This window comes from Scophthalmus maximus, chromosome 2 (assembly GCF_022379125.1).
Source record: "Scophthalmus maximus strain ysfricsl-2021 chromosome 2, ASM2237912v1, whole genome shotgun sequence".
Taxonomy (NCBI): domain Eukaryota; kingdom Metazoa; phylum Chordata; class Actinopteri; order Pleuronectiformes; family Scophthalmidae; genus Scophthalmus; species Scophthalmus maximus.
Genome location: NC_061516.1, coordinates 30,184,356 through 30,209,522, shown reverse-complemented (window position 1 = coordinate 30,209,522; position 25,167 = coordinate 30,184,356). Strand labels below are relative to the sequence as shown.

Sequence of the window (25,167 nt, the reverse complement as noted above, 5' to 3'; positions counted from 1 at the left end):
TGTAAGTGTGCATGTGTTCTGTAAAGACATCTTGATAAATTCAAGCTGTGGCCATTTTAATTCGGATGATTTGGCAGGATATGGATGCATCACTCCGCCTGTGCGGTACTGTCTCTCTTCCAGGGGGGACTCGTGCGTGTGCGCAGGTGAATACGGGGGGGGTGTTGGTGGATGACGTCAACGGAGACCCAGCGCAAGGTGCAACCCTGGCCAAGCCAAGTTAAAAGAAGACAGCCAACCTCGCTGTCATTTTCGATGCGTGCAGTTTACGCTCCCGTCACTTGTGCAGCTGCAGCCGCCTGAGATGCGCGGCGGTGGTTGGCTCCCTGCGCCGTCGCTCACGCGCGCACACGTGCGCAAACGCGCTCGTGGCTCCGGGATCACGAGAGGCAACGGCGGAAGCGAAAGCGGTCCGTGTGCATGGGAGGGCGACGGGCTTTGACTTTGGGCGCCCGCAGGCACATTCTGCTTTGACCACCGAGGCGAAGGATGGAGCGGGTAGAGGCGCAACACTGAGCGCGTCCGCGGGAGAGGGGACGCGGAGGAGGCACCGCTGAGTCCGGAATAGATGATGCTGTTTGCCGCAGGCCCCGCCATCGTGAAACTGGATACCGACTTGCGGCGGATGGGGTGACCGAGCTGGTCCGCCGGGGAGGTCCCTGCCTTCGGACGGTACCGGGATGGGAGCTGCCTGGTTCTAAGGAAAGGAAGGAGGGGAACGAGGGGAAAATGCAGACGGAGGAGGACACGGCCACCGCAGAAGAGCCCATTCTGGAGGACGGGTCAGGACGAGAGCAGGTGAGAAAGGACACTTTGACACCTAGTTTTACCGTCTCCCTCCACTAGTTAGTCTGCCTCCACTAGTCTCCCTCCACTAGTCTGTCTCCCTCCACTAGTCTGTCTCCCTCCACTAGTCTGTCTCCACTAGTCTGTCTCCACTAGTCTGTCTCCCTCCACTAGTCTCCCTCCACTAGTCTGTCTCCCTCCACTAGTCTGCCTCCACTAGTCTCCCTCCACTAGTCTGTCTCCCTCCACTAGTCTGTCTCCCTCCACTAGTCTGTCTCCACTAGTCTGTCTCCACTAGTTAGTCTGCCTCCACTAGTCTGTCTCCCTCCACTAGTCTGTCTCCCTCCACTAGTCTGTCTCCCTCCACTAGTTAGTCTGTCTCCACTAGTCTGTCTCCACTAGTTAGTCTCCCTCCACTAGTCTGTCTCCCTCCACTAGTCTGTCTCCCTCCACTAGTCTGTCTCCCTCCACTAGTTAGTCTGCCTCCACTAGTCTGTCTCCCTCCACTAGTCTGTCTCCCTCCACTAGTCTGTCTCCCTCCACTAGTTAGTCTGCCTCCACTAGTCTCCCTCCACTAGTCTGTCTCCCTCCACTAGTCTGTCTCTAGTCTGTCTCCCTCCACTAGTCTGTCTCCCTCCACTAGTCTGTCTCCCTCCACTAGTCTCCCTCCACTAGTCTGTCTCCCTCCACTAGTCTGTCTCCCTCCACTAGTTAGTCTCCCTCCACTAGTTAGTCTGCCTCCACTAGTCTGTCTCCCTCCACTAGTCTCCCTCCACTAGTCTGTCTCCCTCCACTAGTCTGTCTCCCTCCACTAGTTAGTCTCCCTCCACTAGTTAGTCTGCCTCCACTAGTCTGTCTCCCTCCACTAGTTAGTCTCCCTCCACTAGTCTCCCTCCACTAGTCTGTCTCCCTCCACTAGTCTGTCTCCCTCCACTAGTTAGTCTCCCTCCACTAGTTAGTCTGCCTCCACTAGTCTGTCTCCCTCCACTAGTTAGTCTCCCTCCACTAGTCTGTCTCTAGTCTGTCTCCCTCCACTAGTCTGTCTCCCTCCACTAGTCTGTCTCCACTAGTTAGTCTGCCTCCACTAGTCTGTCTCCACTAGTTAGTCTCCCTCCACTAGTTAGTCTGCCTCCACTAGTCTGTCTCCCTCCACTAGTCTGTCTCCACTAGTTAGTCTGCCTCGACTAGTCTGTCTCCACTAGTTAGTCTCCCTCCACTAGTTAGTCTGCCTCCACTAGTCTGTCTCCCTCCACTAGTCTGTCTCCCTCCACTAGTTAGTCTGCCTCCACTAGTCTGTCTCCCTCCACTAGTCTGTCTCCCTCCACTAGTTAGTCTCCCTCCACTAGTCTGTCTCCCTCCACTAGTTAGTCTGCCTCCACTACTCTGTCTCCCTCCACTAGTCTGTCTCCCTCCACTAGTCTGTCTCCCTCCACTAGTTAGTCTGCCTCCACTAGTCTGTCTCCCTCCACTAGTTAGTCTGCCTCCACTAGTCTGTCTCCCTCCACTAGTCTGTCTCCCTCCACTAGTTAGTCTCCCTCCACTAGTTAGTCTGCCTCCACTAGTCTGTCTCCACTAGTTAGTCTCCCTCCACTAGTCTGTCTCCCTCCACTAGTTAGTCTGCCTCCACTAGTCTGTCTCCACTAGTCTGTCTCCCTCCACTAGTTAGTCTGCCTCCACTAGTCTGTCTCCACTAGTCTGTCTCCCTCCACTAGTTAGTCTCCCTCCACTAGTCTCCCTCCACTAGTTAGTCTCCCTCCACTAGTCTGTCTCCTCTAGTCTGTCTCCCTCCACTAGTTAGTCTCCCTCCACTAGTCTGTCTCCCTCCACTAGTTAGTCTCCCTCCACTAGTCTGTCTCCCTCCACTAGTCTGTCTCCCTCCACTAGTTAGTCTCCCTCCACTAGTTAGTCTCCCTCCACTAGTCTGTCTCCCTCCACTAGTTATTCTCCCTCCACTAGTTAGTCTCCCTCCACTAGTCTGTCTCCCTCCACTAGTCTGTCTCCCTCCACTAGTCTGTCTCCACTAGTTAGTCTCCCTCCACTAGCCTGTCTCCCTCCACTAGTTAGTCTCCCTCCACTAGTCTCCCTCCACTAGTCTGTCTCCACTAGTCTGTCTCCACTAGTCTGTCTCCCTCCACTAGTCTGTCTCCACTAGCCTGTCTCCCTCCACTAGTCTGTCTCCACTAGTTATTCTCCCTCCACTAGTTATTCTCCCTCCACTAGTTAGTCTCCCTCCACTAGCCTGTCTCCCTCCACTAGTTAGTCTCCCTCCACTAGTCTCCCTCCACTAGTCTGTCTCCCTCCACTAGTAAGTCTCCCTCCACTAGTTAGTCTCCCTCCACTAGTCTCCCTCCACTAGTCTGTCTCCCTCCACTAGTTAGTCTCCCTCCACTAGTCTGTCTCCCTCCACTAGTTAGTCTCCCTCCACTAGTCTCCCTCCACTAGTCTGTCTCCCTCCACTAGTAAGTCTCCCTCCACTAGTTAGTCTCCCTCCACTAGTCTCCCTCCACTACTCCACTAGTCTCCCTCCACTAGTCTGTCTCCCTCCACTAGTTATTTTCCCTCCACTAGTCTGTCTCCACTAGTTAGTCTTCCTCCACTAGTTAGTTTCCCTCCACTAGTCTCCCTCCACTAGTTAGTCTCCCTCCACTAGTTATTCTCCCTCCACTAGTCTGTCTCCCTCCACTAGTTAGTCTCCCTCCACTAGTCTGTCTCCACTAGTTATTCTCCCTCCACTAGTTAGTCTCCCTCCACTAGTCTGTCTCCCTCCACTAGTTAGTCTCCCTCCACTAGTCTCCCTCCACTAGTCTGTCTCCCTCCACTAGTCTGTCTCCCTCCACTAGTCTGTCTCCCTCCACTAGTTAGTCTCCCTCCACTAGTCTCCCTCCACTAGTTAGTCTCCCTCCACTAGTCTGTCTCCCTCCACTAGTCTCCCTCCACTATTTAGTCTCCCTCCACTAGTTAGTCTCCCTCCACTAGTTAGTCTCCCTCCACTAGTTAGTATTCCTCCACTAGTTAGTCTCCCTCCACTAGCCTCCCTCCACTAGTTAGTCTCCCTCCACTAGTCTCCCTCCACTAGTTAATATTCCTCCACTAGTCTCCCTCCACTATTTAGTCTCCCTCCACTAGTCTCCCTCCACTAATTAGTCTCCCTCCACTAGTTAGTGTCCCTCCACTAGTCTCCCTCCACTATTTAGTCTCCCTCCACTAGTCTCCCTCCACTAGTTAGTCTCCCTCCACTAGTCTCCCTCCACTAGTTAGTATTCCTCCACTAGTCTCCCTCCACTATTTAGTCTCCCTCCACTAGTCTCCCTCCAGTAGTTAGTCTCCCTCCACTATTTAGTCTCCCTCCACTATTTAGTCTCCCTCCACTAGTCTCCCTCCACTAATTAGTCTCCCTCCACTAGTCTCCCTCCACTAGTTAGTCTCCCTCCACTAGTTAGTATTCCTCCACTAGTTAGTCTCCCTCCACTAATTAGTCTCCCTCCACTAGTCACTAGTCTTCGTCCACTAGTCACTAGTGTTCCTCCACTAGCGCCTTGTTGTTTGTGCATGAATGGAAAGAATCGAGTAAGAGTAAAGTTGCGTCACTGCTGGTTTCTTCTCCGTCATGCAACACATGGTGCTGTGGACCGCGTCCACGTCTGGTCTTAGGCTGTTGTCCACGTGAAGAAGTCCCGTTGTCCTCGTTAGTCCTTCATGCCTCGTTCAAGAGCAAGGGCACGGAGCAGGACCTTGGCTGTCGAACGAAAGGATGCGGGGCTGCGGACTAGGTGAACGGACACGAGTGTTAGGGCTATAGAAATAAAGCCACAGTCTTCCCGTGATACGTGTGGCCACGTGCTTCGGTCCACCGTAGAGCACGTCCATCCGCCAGCTGTCCCCTCGGAACTACACCAGAGGGTGACATCACAGTTTAGACACACACACGCCTTTCTGCCCGAAATACACCGAGCACAGAATAACACCTCCGACCAGAACGGTTATTTATTTTGGCATTGCTGCGTATGATATTCGATTATAACCTGCAGTGTGATTTATATTCCTGAGCATTTATCACTGTCCATAGTGTCTCCCCAACAATACATTTACTGTTCATCCTTTCAGTCCTTGTTGCTCCTTGAAGTCCCCTTTCCTTACAGTACACTTTGGCTGTGCCACTGTAATGAAAGATATTATTGTGTTCATGTTGACGTGATGACTTCAGTTTTCAGTACCATCACCCAACCCACACACACACACACACACACACACACACACACACACACCTTTGAGAGTGACCTTTTCCTCCCAAGCAGTTCATCTCCTCCTATACTTTGGTAAGCAGCGTGACAAAAGGAGGGATAGGTTATGTGTGACAAAACATTTTGTAAGTCGGTTGCCACTAAAATAAACGCATTAAATGTACAAAGGAGGAAATTAACGATGTCCACACACCAATAGAGTTTCCTTCGTTAAAACAGGCTCACGGAGAGTAATGGGTGTATGTGCTGCCCGGTGATGTGTGGAATAGGGCTGGGCCTGGGTGAGATGGCCCCAAAAGTTTCATATCGGTCGATGCCAATAATTATCTTGATGAGTCTAATGATATTTCTTTTAAAGACAAGACTTGTTCTGAAGTGAAAGCTGAAGAAACCAGACAATTAGTTGTGGTTTTAAATCTTTAAATTCTGTATGGTGAGGTAGAATATTGAAAATAATTAAATGTGCTGCACCTCTCACAGTGCTCGCTCAAGCATTATATCGATATACAGGGAACTTTTGTTATATGCTGTTGAAGAAAACCCGTGATAGTTATAGTTTTATACCACCCAGCCCTGTGGGGAGTTGATCAGAAAGGTGGGGTGGGTTGTGACGTACGTACTGTAGCAGCGGCAAGCAGGGGAGAGTGAGCCAGCCCTGGGTACTCCCTGTACTAAGATCTTTGTACTAAAACTACTGTATTATTTTTCTAAGTTAGTCAGAAATGTAATGAAATGTTTTTGATTATTTGAATAAGGAAAATGGTAAGAGAGACCCACTGTGATTTCCATGAGCCAGGCAGCGAAGCTGGATTCAGTGTACCGTAAACATTTAGTTCTCGCAGCCATTAATTCTCTTCATTCAATATTCAATTAATTGACTAGACGCTTTAGCTCTACTTTTTACAATACGTAAGACTGTTCTAACCAAGACCTGGCCAATAAAACTGTGCATGAATAAGAATTAGGCGCTTAGCAGGTGATCATTAAGAGCCTTTGATATGTAGAGTCACTAAGCCTGTTAAATGAAGCCTTTCACTTTATTCTGCCACCCCCCCTCTCTGTTTGTATCCATGCATACTGTGCAGACAGTGCAATGTCATGCAATGCATTGTGTCTGCACCTGCTCTCGTCCTCCATTACACTCATCTTCCCCTATTGGTCTCCTTCCTGTTTTGTATTTGCCTGTCATGGAGCGCACAGCATCTTCCTCCCATCTCTCTCTATTTGACTCTCACTCTCGGGCAACGACATGCTCCTATTTTGCTTAACTTAATTGACTCTCTGCCTCACAGGCATTATCACAAATGAAGCAGTTCCATTATTGATATAAAATCATCTGAATTTTGATTCTGACGTACTGTACCTCCATGCTATTTAGTTTTGCTTGACAGTAGTCCTGCCATATTTGCTTTAGCAGAGCATTTAACCAAGTGATTCTAAAATTTCCATATATTTTACCAGTAGATGACAGATGGATTTCCACCAAATGAGGAACTGTGCACATCGGGGGGAAAATAAAAAAATACATATCTAATGTTTGGGAGAGCCATGAGTGATGTAATAGAAGTAAAGTTAAAGTAAAGAATAACACTGAGAGCGAAAACAGAATTGAGAAAAATCTGCTTGTGCTGTCAGAGGAAATAAATGTATTCAAATCGAGTTCAGACAGAAACATTATGCTTGTACTGAAAACGATAAACACCCTCTGTTATGTAGTAACATCTCATGTAAAGACTAAAGCGGCTTTAGGCCCATGTTTTATGTATTTGTGACCCACTCCTCAAGATTTACATCTTCACTTAAAAGAAATAGGCTCGTGCCACATGGGAATGGGAAGTCCAGATCTATTGACAAGAAGACTAAACGTTGTAATTTTCTATCTATGCAAATATCTGCTGTATAACAGCAGAACAAAATGCAATATAACGAATACTACAGCTATTAAACACCACACACAACCATCTGTAACAGGAGTCCTAGACAATGATTTACCAGCGGACAAGTGGTTGCATAAAGAAATGTTGAGAGAAAATAAGCAGCACGATTCTGAGAGAAATCACAATTGTCATTTTCTAGAATTGTGAAACACATCAATGAAGGAATGCATCCACATACAGTAATTGATGAAGGCTAGCAAATGCAAGCTGCAATAAAACTTCATAACAGAAGCCTGGCTAACATCATGAAAATGAGAGAATTGTTATCCGATAAGTTTAATAGAAGCAAAACATACTTAAATCAATTTAACCAAGTTTGAGCCTATTGTAACTCTTTTTTCCCCAAACTAACATACAATTTTCTCTGCATACAATTGATTCTATATAGGTTTAATTGTAGAGCAGTTACAGTATATTGTAAGTACAGATGTGCAGTATAATGGCAGGTGGAGCTGCTTTGAATGTGTTGCTCTACTTCATCGATGTTGTGAATTCATTGTTGATGAGATTCATTTTAAACTTTATTTCCACTTGCCTCTAACGACTCGGCAGATTGCTCCGGTGTCGACTGTATTCTTCCCTGAAAGTAACGTGCAACATAAATATGAGATGTGGTGAAGGCTATTTTTAAATCTTTCATGATTTAATGTAACTACTGACTTTTGATTAAGTACTTCAGTGTTGTTTCTTTTATCATGAAATGTACAGTGGGGTCTGTCTTACTTACCAGTGAGACTTTTTTTTGGCCCATATATTGACAAAGCAATTTGTGCTGGAAATTACTGATCATACAATTGGCAGCATAATTAGTTGCTACGAGAAGTGTTGGTGCTGACTGCCCTTGTGAAAACTTGTCACCATTGGAATCTACAATATTGTATCTGATGTGAATTCCAGCAGGTAGTTTGATCGCTGCTTTCAATGATATTTCATTTATTAACAGGAGACCTTGCACCTTACCTGTGATTAGTCTCCATTGCATGCACTTGAAAACAAATTATTCATAATAGAGCAATTATGTGGGTCTTTTTTACCATAGTGAGGATTTGATGACACTTTCTATTTGCTTTCCTTGCTCATCAAGTGCTCACGATTAAGTAGTTGTTCCAGCAGAGGTAGTTGAAACCTGACGTCCTAATCGACTCTCCAATTGTGTTGAAATGACACATCCTTTTTTAACAGTGTACTGTAGGCAGCAGCACATTTCCCTTTCCGCGCTTCCTCACTTCATTTGCCACCCACATGCCAGGATTGCTAATTATAGCTGCTCCAGTCACACCTAGCAGGCTGGATCAGTACGAGCAGAGCCACGGACTAGGAGAGGGAGGGGAATACATGTTTTCTACTTGATCCCTTAATCCAGGGGGTGATTTGTAAAATTGACTCAGCCAAGTGAAAGAAATTGTAGAAATCTTCCTAATTTAATTAGAATTTTTATTGGAAAGTGTTTCTGTGTAGGTCAAACGGAAGGGAGGGTGAAATATTCCAGGTCCATACTCACTGTTAGTCTGATGATTTCTTTGTGAGATTCTTATTTACTATCTAATGTGATCCAAAAAAATAAATCTATATTTGAGTTAACGCTGTCTTAACAGTGACACTATCACTGTCGCTACCATAGACTATATATGAAACTGGGTCCAGATAGTGATGCCAATGTGGAAGTTCCTAAAACCTGTATTCTCTGGAAGGACCAGCAGAGGGCGACTCCACTGGTTGCAAAAATATTTCCATAGAAGTCTGTCAGAAAATGACTCTGCTTATCGCTTGATTTATAACGCCAGTAAACAGTTTCCTGAGGAGTTTATGGTGTCAATCGCTAGTTTCAAGTCTTCATAATTTTGTAACTTATGATTCCATTTAGAGTGAAATGGAATATAAAGCACTGTATGCATTGGGGCGTGACTACCGTGTGATTGACAGCTAGTGGGGGCAGGTTGCAGGTACTGGCCCACTCCTTCACACATGGTTACTTCTGGTTTCAAAAAAACCAAGATGGGCCTGGCCAAGACAATAAACTCGAGGCTTCAAAACAGCCGTTCACAAACCAGTGGGTGACGTCACGGTGGGTTGCCGCTTGGTCTCAACAAACAATTTTACAGTATTAGCTTCGCATAGGTAGTACTTTAGAGAAAACTATGGAAATACAGTGTTTACCCTTAGTGAAATAGGAGGTTCAAGTGGACACGAGAGCCAGTAACTAAAATGAAACGTCAGAATTGCATAGTAACTGGACTACATCATAGCAGACTCTACAAGACCAGATTATAGAACAATTATTGAATTCAAGTCCTTCTTTGGAAACAATGGTTTGTGTAGGAGCTGCCCTGTGAACAGTACCAAACAAAACAAAGAGGAAAAAAAGACGGCACCCTCCAGACGAGGCCATATAGAGCTCTTTTCATAATGATGTCAGGGAGACTGAGAGTTCCCCTCTGATCTGTTCCTGCCTCGACACAGGCAGCAGGAGCTTCATCATGGAGAGGATCATCATGACACCAGCAAAAAGTTGCACCGGCAGGCGTTGTGCACTGAAAGGAGATGAATGTGTGGAGGAAGGAGCTGTTGACGGAAGAGATTCAGTCTTTTCACCTGAAAATAGCCGTGCTGTCTTTTCCTATGGGGAAAGATATCAGCTCATACTGACGGATAGCGTTTGGTATGAGGGGGCTGATTTCCTCCTCTCTGGGCTGGTGAGCCTTGAGATCCATGCAGGTTCTTTTCGTGTCGCCGCAATATTCCCTTCCTTTGGTAACATGAATGTGCAGAATGTTAGAGGAAAGGGGCTGGAGATGATCGGAGCCAGAGACACAAATCGAGCGAGGCAGTGAGGGCAGGAGAAGGACAAGAAAGAGTGATTTGGCAGTGGACTCCCCTGGAGAGACGTGTACTCACTGTCACTGATGCCTTCTCTCTCCTCTCCCTCGCTCCCATTTTGTTCCCCGTCATACTTGCATTCATGAAAAGTTCATGATCGTTTCTCTGTCTCTCTCACGCTCCTCATCCCCCCATCTTCGCCTCCTCTGTCTACACTACACTTTTAGCCCAATCAATCAACTGAGAGACAGACTTCCAGAGAGGATGTAACAGAGGAGACGGTGGAGGAGGGGAGGGGGAGGGAAGATTCGGGGAAGGAGAAATCATGCAAGATTGTGTGAGGGGAGGACGGAGGATGAGGAAAACAGGTGGACAGAAAGCGTAACACATAAAAATATGATCTTGAAATTCTTGAAATTATGCCATGGATCATTTTCTCGCCTTTTTTCTCCAAGTCTCCCTTTTGAGATTGTGATTTGTAGACAATAATAAAGAGTAGGTGCCCTTCACTTTGCCTTTCACTGCATGTCCTTGACATACAATAGTGAAACGTGTGTGTGTGTGTGTGTGTGTGTGTGCGTGTGCGTGTGCGTGTGCGTGTGTGTGTGTGTGTGTGCGTGCGCGGGTGCGTGTGTGTGTGTGTGACAGGCAGACAGTAAAGGAGATGAGTGTGTGTATGAGTGAGACAGCAGGAGAAGGGAGAGGCAGTGATGTGCTGACAGGACAGGCAGACTTGGCTGCGAGTGGAGAGGAGACTGGTGTCTCCGATCCTTCTTTCTTCTTCTTTTTTTGTCCGTTTGTGTTGTTGCTCTTTCGCCATGTCGCATTCAGCACGAGGCAGTGACTGACAAACTACATGGGTGGGGGGGGGGGCGTACACACTTGTAACAACAGTGTAGGTGGGGGTCAACTGTGTTTCCTTCTCTCGTTATATTTCTGAAGCTTTTCTCTTTTGGAAGAGCTGTCTCCCTTCCCTTACTCATTCGTATATATAAATCGCAGCGGCAGTCGTAACGCTGCTGATGGTGGAGTCATTTAGCTAGAGAACAGTCTAGAAGCAACGTTCTCATCTAAATTATTCACGCACTCTCCGCTGGCTGCATTACAACGCTGAGAACGTGCATGGAGAGAAGGAGGGCACATTAGACCACCCATGTATGTCTGTGTATCTAATTCATAGTGGGTGGGTGCGTGCGTGTGTGTGTGTGTGTGTGTGTGAGTGAGTGTGTGTGGGTGTGTGTCTGTGTGTGTGTGGGTGTGTGTGAGTGAGTGTGTGTGGGTGCGTGCGTGCGTGCGTGCGTGCGTGCGTGCGTGCGTGCGTGCGTGCGTGCGTGCGTGCGTGGGTGCGTGTGAGTGCATTGTAATATGATGTCTTCACAGTGCAACTGAGGCTATGTCAAAGTGTGCACTTAGAGAGTGACAAACTGTGTGCGTGTTGATGTATGTGTGCGTGTGCATGAGTAATATGCAGCACTTATTACATGATGGCTTGTTGATGGGTGTTGTAATGCATTCCTTTGGTCAAGACCTCAGCTCACACACAGTCTGAAATATTACCCTGTTTTAACAAACAGGAACATTATGATTATTAAGAACTCACCAGGGGGGCACCAGGTACATGAAATCTGAGTTACATACTTGACAAATATTTCATATCACTGCCATATTTGCGCTTGTTTTAATCTGTGACATGTATAATAAATAACATTGTGAAGCATGTATTAAGAGCTGCAACAGTTAATCGATAATGAATAATCTACTAAATTAATCGCTAAACTATTTTTATAATCGATTAATCGTTTAAAATATTTTTTTTTTTCTTTTAAAAAGTCAAAATTCTTTGATTTAAGCTTTTTTAAATGTGAATGTTTTCTGGTTTCTATGCTCCTCTATGACAATAAACGAAATTTATTGAATGTTTGGACAAAAAATCGTCTTGGGGTTTGGGAAACACGGTCATCATTTTTTTTACAATTTTATGACATATTATGGACCAAACAACTAATCGTTTAATGAGAAAATAATCAACAGATTAATCAATAATGAATAATCTTTTACTCATTGTTTTTACTGTCAATGTGAGAACATTGAAATTTGTCATAATCCTCTGGCTCTGCTCAAACTGGTTTTACCCAATTTGTGGCATGTGATCAATATTCGGTGTTTAAACAACTTGTCATATATGTTACATGTGTCATAGCCTTGGGCCAAGGACTGACTGACTCTGAAATGATTGCATCAGGAACTTAAAACAGAAATTTAATAGGATAGAAAAGGTAAAAGGAAATATCAATGGCACTAACCATGTTGAAATGGTTCTTGAAACTGTGAGAACCTGTACCAAAGTTTTGCAGCACTATTTGGGCGTCTCTGCAAGAATAGACGGTATCGCTTACGACATTGTGGGACAGATATCTTTCATTTATTTCAAGTATGAGTATGGCTGCTTGTATTTGCGACCTCAATGACACTGAACACCTTTGTCTTTCAAACTCTTTCTGTGATAAATTGTCTCCAAGTGATTTTCTGTGAAAAATCTCCACCAGAGCCACGGAATTTTTACCGCTTTCACCTGTCTCCTTTTACATGTTTTTATTTTCTCTTTTGAATTGTAATTATTATTATATTTTATGTGATTTTATCTGTTTCTTCTCAATTGCTTTTAATGTTTTATGTTGGCACTTTGAATTGCCTTGTTGTTGAAATGTGCTATACAAATGAACTTGCCTTGCTGTAGTCACAGACTGTAGTAAATTGATTGACAATTGGATGCGTGCCCCATTTTTTATTTTGAATCATTTAAAAGTGTATATTTCCTTTTTTTTTGTGCAGACTAACTACAAGCACAAACTGCTTTAACAGTCAGCAGCATCTCAATATCAAATCCCTCCTCTCTCTGCCTCCCCACAGCAGCGGCCTGTCCAACAGTCTCTGGCCTCCTCCCTGTGTCGGGAGTCCCACTGGAAGTGCCTCCTCCTGACTCTCCTCATGTATGGCTGCTTTGCCACACTCGCCTGGTGCGCTCTCTGTCGGGTACCCGTTCTCGGCTCCTCGTCCATACCCCTCGGTGCCGACGACGATGCCACCTCGGCGGCCTACTACAGCGACATCCTGCACTTGGAGAGTCCGTGCTCCAGTGGCTACGTCTACATCCCCCTGGCCTTCCTGGCCATGCTTTATGTGGTTTACCTGGTGGAGTGTTGGCACTGCTTCTCCAAGACGGCCATGTTGGCTCATGCTGAATTCCAGGTATCTGTCAGAAGTGTTAGCATTGAGCAAGGTGGCGGGATAGCTTGAAAAACACCTCAACCCAACAGACTGCGCAGTGTCCTGCTGCGATATGTCTATGCCCTTGAGCGGGACCCTCTCTGTTAACTCACTGAATGTCGTTTGGTATGAACGTGTCAGCAAAATGTCACAGAATAAAGATGATAAGTATATAAAATGGTGCAGTATAAAATGTCTGCACAGTGGAAAATACAGGAGTGGTATAAACAGTTGAAATTTTCATGCAGTAGCATCAGAAATTGCATGAGGCGAGAACACTTTTACTCTACATTTCTGTTTGATAGTGGAGAAAATGATACCTTCCCACTCATATGGAATTAAGCTGACCTGGGGGCATCCGGCTCTCGTCTGCTCCGCTCGGCTGCTCCGCTCTGTCTGTTATCAGTAGCACAGTGCTTACGGTTCATCTGCCACTGACAAAAACAAAACATTTTGTATGGTGGTCCCGACTGTCAGGGGCATATTCTATAGTTAAGACAGCCAGAAACGCAGAATTCAAAAAATTCAAAAATGACCATACAACAACACCGTAATTAAACCTTGGCAGGGCCTGTTTTGCACCAGATAGCACAGATTGAATGTGTGAAAACATTGTGCTCGCCTGTACTGATTTAGCTAAACCTGCACAGGCAATGTTACACCGTTTTTATTGTTCAGTGTAATCTTTTGTTTTGGAAGTGCCTACGGAATATACGTTTGTTTTTTAAGAATCTAAGTCATTTGTATCCCACACATTAGCATTGTTTGAAGTTAGCTGGTTTGATTATTCATTCACAATTTGACACAGGAAGTGTACGAGCGTGTGCAGAGGCTCCAGCAGGCCACACCCTGTATTTGGTGGAAGGCCATCAGCTACCACTACGTGAGGAGGACGAGGCAGGTGACAAGGTATCGCAACGGAGACGCATACACAACCACACAGGTGAGGGGGAAACGCCAACTAATGCTTTCTACACTGTACAACCTTGAGTTAGCATTTTGAAAACCTTTATAATAAGCGCTAGGCAAATCTTTATTTCTCCTGCGGTGAAATGTTACAGGGCTGATAGCTGTGGGCAATAAGATAAATATATAATTCTAAGTAGTAACCATTTTGTATTGCTGCTGAAACATGTGAAGGATAAAATATCTTCCCAATGACTTAATTCTTCCTTTCTCCATCTTCCCATCTGCTCTCACTCCTCTTCTTGCCCCTCCTCCCTCAGGTCTACCACGAACGGGTGAACACTCATGCCTCCAGTTCAGAGTTCGACTACGCCCGCTATGGGGTCAAAGATGTATCGAAGGAGCTGCTGGACCTGCAGCAGCACCCTGCTGTTCGCCTCCGTTTCACCAAGTGTTTCAGGTCAGACACACGCCACAACACCACAAGTATCCACAAGTTGGTTGTAGGGTTTTTATTCTGGGGGATTGTTTGCATTAACTGATTTTGTGTGTGTGTGTGTGTGTGTGTGTGTGTGTGTGTGTGTATTCTTTAGCTTCTCCAGTGCCCGTGCCGAAGCTGCCTACCTCACCCAGGTAAGATGTGGTAAAAAAAAATCAATTTAATATGGTTAATTCCACGCTATTCTTATGAGAGCTGAAGCTAATGATCTTTTTTTTTTAATCTTTAGTTATTATTTCCCCAATTAAATGTGACAACATGGTATGACCACTCGCTACGCCTGTCCTGTGATCATCAAATGGCTGACCTTTTAATGTTCACAGCTGACTAGATTTTTGAAGAACCCGGTATTAAACGACTAAAGGCCAATGTCCCAGGCAAAAAAGTCAGCAACATGTAGTAAACAGAAATGTTCTTTCTATCCAGGACTGTTTCTGACACTTTCTGCACTGTTGGGAGATAATAATTAAATATTAAATGTTGCGGCTTATGTTCGAGAGGACAAATGAATTGTTTAAATAATCCCTTACACTTCTCTGCCTAGTTATGGTTACTGAGATAATAACTGTTTGGGGCAGAGGTTTAGCAAAGGGGTTACCCCTAAGCCTATCAATGTTGGTCAAAAACAAAAATCAAAAAAAGTTGGATCCTATGTAGTTGCCATTTTTTCAATAAAAAAATGATTGTCTTTAATATTGTCATTAGCATCAGTGCTAATCCTTACATATCTCACGTGTTCTTTCCTCTTGTCTGTTATCAAAAGCGAGCGCGCTTCTTCGGGGAGAACGAGGGCCTCGACGACTACATGGAGGCCAGGGAAGGAATGCACCTGAAGAACGTGGATTTCCGTGAACACATCCTGGCGTTCCCAGATCCCGCTCGTCAACCATGGTTCGCTAGGCACAGGGTGTTCTGGCTTGCCTCGGCATTCCTCCTGTCGTGGCCGCTGCGGGTCGTGTCGGAATACCGCACAGCGTATGTCCACTACCATGTAGAGAAGCTGTTCGGGGAGGAGGAGGACGGTGGGGGAGGAGGAGGAGGACTTGGTGGAGGGGGACGAGGGGATGGGACTGCAGGTGGCACTGGGAATGGAATCCACCCTGGAGGAAATGGTATTGGAATTGGTCTGAATGGGACGAGCTACAGAGCCATCTCTCGGGTCAACACGGTGGACATGACAGAATTGGAGTGGCACATCCGCTGTAATCAACAGATGGTCCCAAGCTACTCCGAAGCGCTCCTTATGGACTTGGAAATAAGTGGGGGGACAAACCCCACTGCCTCTACTCCCGTATCTGGGCCTCCGGGCAACACCCCCAACCCGGTGACCAACCCACCTCCTCTTGCTCTGCCTGTGGTGTTCAACTCGGCGTACCTCCTCCAGAGCTGTCCGCGATGCCGGAGGACAACGTCAAGCTCCAGTCTTCCCTCCAGGCTAAGAGCTCCGATGGGAACTACAGCCCTCCTGAACGCTACTGTGGCAGGAATCAGGGCAGCAGGGCCAGGAGGTGGGGGTATAGGAGGAAGGTTGGTGCTCAGTCGGAGTGGATTCTCTCTAGGGAGACTCGGTGGAGGACGCCAGAACAGCCTGTTTCATTCAAGAAGCATGGGGGGAGGGCTGGGAGGAAGCAGGGAAGACGGAGGAGGAAGTGCAGGAGGCGGAGCTGGAAGTGGTGGGGGAGGCGGAGGTGGGGGCGGAGGATTCCTCGGGTTAGGTTCAAGACAGGACAATGAGGAGACCAGAGGGGTGCTGGAAGGAGAAGGGGATGAAGATGAGGAAGAGGAGGCGAGAAGGGACGACGGGGCAGGCAGAGAGAGGGATGAAGAAGTGGAGCAAGACAGCGCAGGGGGGGGTGAGGCGAGGGAGGGTGAGAGGGATCGTCCGCCATCCTACCAGGACGCATTCTTCTTTCCTGTCCTCATTATACATGGAGAGGAGAGCTGCCATGCTGGAGACGACATGTGACACATAGAAAAATCAACACGCCGAAAGAAAGAAAGTGTCGAGGCTGAGGGAGATGGAAGCGACTGAGCAGAAAGAAAAGACGGGAGCACACAAGCAGAGGAAGAGGGGAAATCAGACTTGATAGACCTGAAGAATAAATGAAATGAGAAATGGAACGGTGTTTAAAGGAAGGAGTTGGTTGATAGCATACCAACCCCAGGAACGGAAGATAGGAAAGAAAAGCTCTGTGATATACAGAGTTGCTCAGGAAAGAGAAGAGGTGGAGTGGATGGAGTAGAAAGGGAAGAGGGGAGGGGAGACAGAAACATCCCAGAACGAGACAGTAGACGCTACAGGGGGTTAGAAAAGATTCAGTGCATACTTTAAAAAAAAACCAGGAGTGGTTCAGAGGAAGATGGAAGCTGATAGAGAGCGATGAGAGAAAGATAAGATGGAGTCTAAAAAATGAGTAAAGGCAAGAAAATCCTTGCAATTGTAGACTTTGCTCCAGACAGATTGTTTAGGAGAGGAGGACAAATCAAATACTTGGGAAGAATGGAAAGACTGAACGAGTCTATTTCCAGACATATCTATGCAAGAATAGGAGTGGGAGGAGACAAGTCTAAAGATAGCAACTGAAAGTCCCCACCAGCTGAGTGGTTGTTGGGTAGGGTTTTTAAAATAAACAGGAGGAATTGCAAAAGGTTATTTTGAAGGTTCAGTTTTGATAAAAATCTGAAAACATAGAGGCAGACTAAAAATATGGATTAAAGAAGAGGCAAGATTTACTTAATATTTCAGAGGAGAGAGGAACCAGATGAGATCACAAAGGGTTTCAAAACGCACTGTGGCGAAGTAGAGAGAGAAACGATGGCAATGCAACAAAAAGAAGGAGAGTTCCTCAGAGATGGAACAGAAAAAGAGAAGTAGAGTACGAAATGAGACACAATGCTGACTGTGACAGATTACACTAAATCTTGTTTTCAATTTGACACGAAAAATACAAGACACGACTGATTCTTCAAGAGATCAACTCAAGAGGAGGAGAAAACCAAGATACAGGATTTATCACAGACAAAACACACTAATCAGGAAATCTAGATGACATTCGAACAGTTCCCCTCGTGGTACTCTCAAATACTGTAGGTCACATGACAGATTGGGTTATTGCCTGGTCATTTAGGGTTCATCATACAGCCTCACACAACACCTGACTGGCAGCCATAAACGTTCCGGTGCCAACAGCGGAGGAGAAACATTGATCTGCTCCATGTCGTACTCATCACTTCACCATTAGCTGCATCACCACTCCCCGTCCATTACGGAGATGCTGCTACCTACTCTTCTCCATCCGTTTCATCACCTCCTCTTCCCTCCTCACTTCAGTGCACGGGAATGAGATGTAAGTTACCAGTGCAGACGTGGGATTCTGAGCAACACATCTATTGTTTGTTTTTTAAATGAAAAAACATCCGATTGACACGTCTTTTTTTTTGCAATTCGCACGTGTTGTGGTAGAAGTGAGAGAGAGCCCAAGATAGATCGACTGCCTCTGCCTTGTACTTCCCTCCGTCTGTTCCTCCATCACCTTCAGCTCATCCCTTTCCTGTCTTCAGAGTGGCGGATGCGCGATACTCCTCTCTGCTGCTGGAGACTCACTCCACATATCACATCTCCTCTCGGCCGAGCTCTCTCCTCTCAGATTAGATTAAGAGAAAAGATCATATTTCCCGCGTATTTGCCCTTTTGTGTCCACATAGTCGGAAAAGAGAACCCTTGTTCGTAAAGGAGCAGAGGATGTAGACAAAACTGGCCTTTATAGCCGCTGACTTTAGACACCAACGGGTGTGATTTTCATACATGATAAAGAGTAAAATGCTAATAATCACCAGTTATGCCTGTGTAGTTGTACTGTAGTTTAAAACATTTATACTCAAAGATAGTCCTGTGCAATACGGAGGGGAAAAAATGAAAATAACCAGAAAAACCCTCCTCCATTATCAAATGCACTCTGTAACACAGTGCGTGTTGAAGCTTGAAAAGCCTCTTCATCTCATTAATGTCCTTAAGACTGCATGGGAGGTCCAACCTGAGCTGCCGTGCTCGTTATAAATACAAGTAGAACATTCGTCCTTCGATTGCTTCGTGATTGCCCACGACAATTTGCAGCGTTAAAATAAAACCTCTCAATATGATCACAATGATCAATAACGCCATGCTGCTACTGTACCTCCTCCTCTTGATGAATCATCTGAGGGACAGTGCCCTCGACAACATCACCTCACCATGGAACGTGTAAAAGTTAGCCGGCATAGAGATGCATGCAACTTAATAACAGCTGTTACGCAGGTCGTACTTCTAGCTATGTGGCAAATCTGGCTGCCATTGTTGAATTCCAGTGCCAAAAAGCAGTGATTCACGCTCAGTCGACACAAATTTAGATGTTTTAGACGCATCTCGACAAGGGCAGGGACGGGAATCCATCTGTCCTGCTTTCTCAGTGGGTCTGTTTCAAAGAAAATCTGCCCAGGAGGAGGAAACTGGCACAGACGACACAGCCACCAGTGCTTTGATGCATATACTTAACAAAGCACACTAAACCTGCTTGTAGCTGGACCAACAGCTCTTCACCTTCCCGGCACAGTGCCCCCTGTTGGATGTTGGTCGCGTGTCCCTCGTCCTCTATCTGCTTACTTTGGACAGGAATACTGAAAAGCACACGGAAAGAATGCAGTTCAAGAGTTCCCTGAAAGTGGAGCAAAAATGATGCCTCATTCACTTTACCAATGATAGAGATAAGACACACGCACACACACTCATAGACACACAGATATGTAACAAGCAACATCCGACCTGGATTCCGCAGTGACAGCAGGGAATGTCCTCTCAATGAATCTTTCTGGAAAGAAGAAGTAGAGCGCGAGTGCTGGCCTGGGTCGGTGTACGGGACTCATGTACACACACACACACACACACACACACACACACAGTGATATTCAAATACACTGATTCTGGCCGACAGTTCTTCGGTAGCTTTTGGGGGAGATCGAGCTGAACCGGGCACAAGAAACAAACGGACGCAATAATAGTTGGAAGAGAACCGGCAGAGCCAACCTACGGCATCGAGGACGAACATTCCTGCGCCTGGAGAACTGGAATGAAGGACAAAAAAGACAAACGGCAACTGAAAGGCAGAAAGACTGTAAATGTGAGATTAAAAGACAATTATTTTTTACAGCTATTAATCATCATCTGAGACTTAATCATCCCTTAACAAAAAAAAAGCACTTCAAAGCACTGAACACAAAGTATGATGCTAATACGATTTCATAGCAAGATCATGTTGCTTTCACAATCACCTGATTCATTTTGTCGAATTGTGATTATGGCTTGGACGGTCCTGCTCAGTATGTGATTATGTTTATGTGGTCAGTTAGTATTGAACTGCTTTTACATTTCTGTCCATTTACTTTGGCTCCACAAAACACACTAACACACACATATATATATATATATATATATATATATATATGTGTGTATATATATGCGTGTTACACAATACAAATTCAGTCGAAATGTTCTGCTTTTATGTAATCCTCATACTTGAGAAGTCATAATTTCAGGTTGTTCAAGTGATGTCTGGAATCCAAATGCCTTTGTTAGCTTCAGAAACTTCTCATGTTTATACTGTTTTTTTTAAATTTGATTCCTCATTTATGGTCAAACAGACGATACTCTCAGTTTACCAGTGAGCCTTTGTTCTGGTTCCGATTTGCGAAAAGTGCTTGGAGCCAGTGAAACTTGTTTGCGAGTCTATCTATTTATTTTATTTTATTTTCACCAGACAGGCGTATTCCACTCATGATATTTATGTGGTGTTTTTATTATCTGAGTGTGTCAAAAGTGTGTCCTCAGCCGCTTCAGGTGTGCCAAGAGAACTTTGTGCCCATGATGTCTTACACAAACACACATTCATGTGTGCCTGCATGTCAAGCCACAGCAGTGAAGCACCCATCGTTACAGCTTAGTTCAGACGAGTGACATCCAATATACGTAATCTCCCCACACATACAGCATCTGAACACAAACGTGCACACACACTAACACACACATTCATTGACAGAATGGAACTGTCCAGCTATTTTGCCTTTGTGTCCACAAGCCAGCTTTTTTGCTCAGGATTTCATTTTAATGCTGCGTTCCTGTCAACACGAGCTCTCTTTTACACACACCAACCCAGTAACATGCCAAAGAAAAAAGAAAAACAATATAACAGAGAAAATGTCTGTACTTAGAAACATGCACATGGACATGAGAAGCTGGTGGAATGTGCAGCTGCATCAAACTTTTACATCAGCTGTCATAAAGGTGGATTTACTCCCAGGCAAAAACTCACAAGACACTGATCAATTGGCAAAATACACAACATTGGTTCCTATAAAAGTTATTTATTTTCTACAATGAATGACGGTCAATGTAGTGGATTTACCCACGCTCATGGGTGAATCCACCCTTAATGTGGTTTTAATACATTATGGTATATTTAGTCGTACCTGAATAAAATGTTTTGTTTCTGTCCACTTGGTGGCAGCGGAGCTCAATATATTGTGACGACATGTTTGGCTGTGTGTCAAACACAGACGTCCTGCTCTGCGTGTCGAGACCTGAGTAGTGTCCGACCAGTCGTCTGTCTTTGGCAGCTGACGTCACACAGGATGATATGTGGCCAAAAGTGCAACACAACTAAAGGTTGAAACCCACAGAGTGGACAGGCCTGTGTGACTGCACACTTCTCTTCTAAGCCTCCGCTGATCTTATCTTCTTTTTTTTTTCTCTCACTGTGACTGAATGTGTTGCGAAGCAATATTGTCCATATCCCTGCTTTCTGGCTGGACTTTGTATATACGTCGCCAAGCAGCTTTCTGAACCTATATCCACAAGCAATGGGAGCTTCAGTCATTTAAGTTACATCACTGTTTTAGAGATATAAAAAAAGGGCAATTAGCATTTTGTGACTGAGCCTCCATTTTTACTGCATAACTCATAGTCTGGCCATGTCGCTCTATATGACACAAACTACCAATAAAATGATGTAGAAGGGAGGTGGTTTGTTTTGTCATCGACATTTTTCTATTTCAAAACGACCACTAAAATACGCTGCTTTTTTTCTTTTGCCCACAATATTCATTCTACGAAACCCTGCACTCGTTTTCCACGTGTTCTTTTTCTTATTAACATCACTTGACTATCTTATAAAATGCTCTCGTAACTATGACAGATGTATTGTTGTCAATGCTGTAACTGTCCCTCGTGGTCATGGGGTGAGTCGAGTCGTCATACCGAGTTCGTCAAACACTGTTTTTAAAAAAAAACATGTCTAGAATTGGTTTGACTTGAAATCACATGAATTCCAGCTGCAATTTTTTGTTTTTCATTTCCAGAAGCACCGTGTTAGTCTCATGTGGACACTACTGTACAAACTATCAGGTAACAAATAGGAAAATGTGATGCATTGACTATATTTCACACTGTTGTTGTCGCTGTTGACGCTGACACTTTGCACAGTGCGTACACACTTTGCATTTTTATTGAGTAAAAATGGATCCAAAAACAGAATTCAGGTTCTCCCTTTGACAGCTGACCTCAGACACTTTGTGCGGGATTATGAGGTTCCTTCGAAATCTTAAAAAATGGCAGCGTCTGTTCCTTCGCTGTTCTTTCTATTAAAAGAATAATATCCATTGTGCAATGATGTATGTAAAAACTTAAATGACATCAGTGTCACACGTGTAAAGTTCCGATACAGATCTTCAGCATCTGGGTCTAGGCTCATTTTACGATTAGGTTCAGATTCCACTGGCTGTCCCTCTATGAAATTGGGATCATAATTGTTTTTAGAGATGCAGTAACTATTCAAATAAGAACATTTACTGTGTCACCTAATTGTTGGATGAGTATCATCCGATTGTGGTTCACGTGATGCTTCAGGAGGCTCGTTTTCTTTCTCGCCAAGTGTTTAATGCTGCTGGATTACCTGTGAGCTGTGGAACGAACGCAATGTTACCACGATGTCGTTGTCATGTACATGCAGCCTCTGCGCCGTTCAAACCATAATGTCACATACAATGCATTATTGTGCCACACGGTGGTGTGTGAAGCCGGGAGTGGGGCTTTCTGTTCGAGCACCGTCAAGCAAAATGTCCTCAGTATTTAAGCTAATTAATATGTAACTGATAATGAGATTGTCAAAATCACACCAGATTAAAGCTGTTGTCACCAGGCCTGGTGAAGATAGTGTAATTGGAGGGGATGACGACAGTGAGGGTAATGGAGCTGGTGGCAATAACACTGTTAACTGATGCGATCCTGGCGATGATGATGACAATTAATTATCCTGGATGACAAATAAAGTCAATCTGCTTGGTATACCAGGCTTTGGTCTTGTGGGATTTCTCGACCCATTAATACCTTTACACTTATTGAGGCATTATTGGGTAAAACCATTTTCTTTTTTAATCATTGCAACATACATTTTTTTCCCAGATGAAACTGACCTGCAGCTGTGCTAAAACAATAAATACTTGACAATGTTTTTTGATGCACAGCGTTCTTTGGCTTAAGGGGGACTTCACAGATTGAGAAACTACCCGCTGGTGTCACCTCCGCCTGGATTCGGGGACGGCGAAGTAATTCTAAACAGATTGCCTGGGTTACGAGGTGACGAAGGACGTAGCTTTTGCAGGCAGGCTTGTCTAACCAGTTTCCTTTTCACGAGTGTACAAAGTAACATGCAACTCATTGCTCAATCTATGTATTTTGGTTGGTAATAATAATAAAAAATGTCCTAATTGGCTCCAACCCTCAAAGGATTAGATGTAAAGATCATGGATAGATTGATAATGTTCCTATAATATCCATGTAAGGACTAAAAACATATACTGTAGGGAGGAGCACAGGCCAGTTACTTACAGTTTGCTAAAAACACTCAATTCCATTTTTTTCTATAACAGCACAATATTCCGATAGTAATGTATACGTCTGTTGAACTCAGTAGATGTGGTTAAGTCTGCATTATGTATTTATTTATTTTAGTTTTATGGAGGATGCAATAGAGTTGCATCATGGGAAGCTCACCTAAAGCATGACTTCACAGTAGAAGCCAAAAGTCAGAATATCTTAAACTGTCACTTGCAAGTTTCCCAATTTTATGGAAGTACAATATTAAGTCAATGGGCAATAGTTGGTTTATTTAATAGTGTTTTATTAGGAAGCAGGGAATAAGGTGAGGGCGAACAGATATCAGGGCCCGCTAGTTCAAGTCTGATGATTGAGTCTTGAGAAGTAAGTTGCACAGCTACTTGGTCAACTCCTCTCAGTCCATTAACGTCATAGATCATCTGAAGGTCGTTGTGTTTGCGTTATTGATGATCCTGCCCCAGTAGCGTGCATTCAGTGTGTCCATGTGTTGATCACTTGCGGTGTCTCATTAATCTCTGGTTGGTCTGCTGCACATACAATGTTCATGGGAGTATGCCAGGCCTTAACATGTCATTTATATCGTCTGCGTTTATGGGGCTTGTTTTTGTTAATATGTTTTATTGGACGGGCTTTGTCCAGTATGTGTGTTTTCGGAGAGAACGTCCATCACGTTAAACTGATCTGACGTGGATTGCGCTCCTTTATCATCTTCATAGAACCACACCCGCCCCTGAGAACAGTAACTCAGGGGATGAATTCAAAGCGGCATTCTTCTGATTTTAATAGTGCTGCGTAGCCTATTTGTCATTTGATCTGTGCTTCCAACAAAAGCTAATATCTACTTAGCTTTGTAGAGAGTCGGGAGGTAGAAAATTGATTTCCCATTGGACTTTCTTCAAGCCACACCAGTAGATCGTGTGTTGTGTGTTTTCATCTGCTTTTTTTCATATGAATACTCAAACGATATCATCTGTCAGGTTTACTGAGGTCGGGAGTGTCGCCCTGGATCTCAGACATCAGACGAGAACTGCTTCAAAACTCTGCTTCCGTGAGCTAAACTTCATTTTAACTTTCCGTCAGCTGTATAGCAGAGTTGCAGGGAAGCGGTTGGTTGGTTCATTTGTTCATTTCTCTGTGCCTTTACGTACAAAAAGAGATGACGTTTTGTTCCTCCTGTGCGAAAAGTATAAAAAAAATGCATAAATAATACACATTGTATATATAAATATAAGAATAAAAAACAGTAAATACAACATGAATCAGCAGCAAATAGGAAAAGTGACATGTGCAGTTCTCGGTAATAGGTCTGACATCGGAGGGCAGCACTGCCCCTCCATCATAACACTGCTTTTCTTTTCCTCGATCTCTGGTTGTCAAACTCTGTCCCCACAGAAGTTGGACAAAATGACACTTTCCAAAGGTCAGTCCGCTTTTTTCTTTGAATCAATCATGAACAATGACAAATTGAAGCAACTTTTTTAAAAAGAGAAGAAGCCTCCAGGGTCAGTTTCAGTGAGATGAAGATCAGCACAGTGGCATCAGAAAACTTTGTGTGCTTCCCTGCTCACTTCATTGGATTGATATGTTTTCCGGCCCCAGCGGGATCAGAAGCCGGTAATGGCTCTGCACACACTGTGTCTGATCCGTGAGTCAGCAGCCAAACGAGTCATTCATTTGATCAGAATATCACCACAGCAGGCTCCCTGGTTGTATAGGAACGGTCTCCCATCAGGAACAGGCCTCGCCTCAGGCCCTCGGGCTCCGTCGCCGTGTTGGCACTGATACCAGTAT

General features: G+C 44.8%; 1 protein-coding gene across 1 annotated transcript; it reads left to right on the top strand.

Annotated features, from left to right (window-relative positions):
- The first annotated feature begins 159 nt into the window (after positions 1–159).
- On the top strand, positions 160–22,829 carry LOC118301404 (transmembrane protein 151A). The gene is made up of 6 exons (XM_035626888.2): positions 160–798; positions 12,692–13,030; positions 13,857–13,991; positions 14,275–14,414; positions 14,548–14,587; positions 15,217–22,829. The coding sequence occupies exons 1-6, from the start codon at positions 730–732 to the stop codon at positions 16,417–16,419; spliced, it is 1,926 nt and encodes a 641-aa protein (XP_035482781.2). The 5' UTR covers positions 160–729; the 3' UTR covers positions 16,420–22,829.
- The last annotated feature ends 2,338 nt before the right edge of the window (positions 22,830–25,167 follow it).

Bases quoted from the DNA above. Each gene is read 5' to 3' on its own strand.
- LOC118301404 (XM_035626888.2), top strand. From the start codon at position 730: ATGCAGACGGAGGAGGACACGGCCACCGCAGAAGAGCCCATTCTGGAG. The intron at 13,992-14,274 runs GTGAGGGGGAAA...CTCCTCCCTCAG, and splicing joins ACGCATACACAACCACACAG to GTCTACCACGAACGGGTGAA. The intron at 14,415-14,547 runs GTCAGACACACG...TGTATTCTTTAG, and splicing joins CGTTTCACCAAGTGTTTCAG to CTTCTCCAGTGCCCGTGCCG.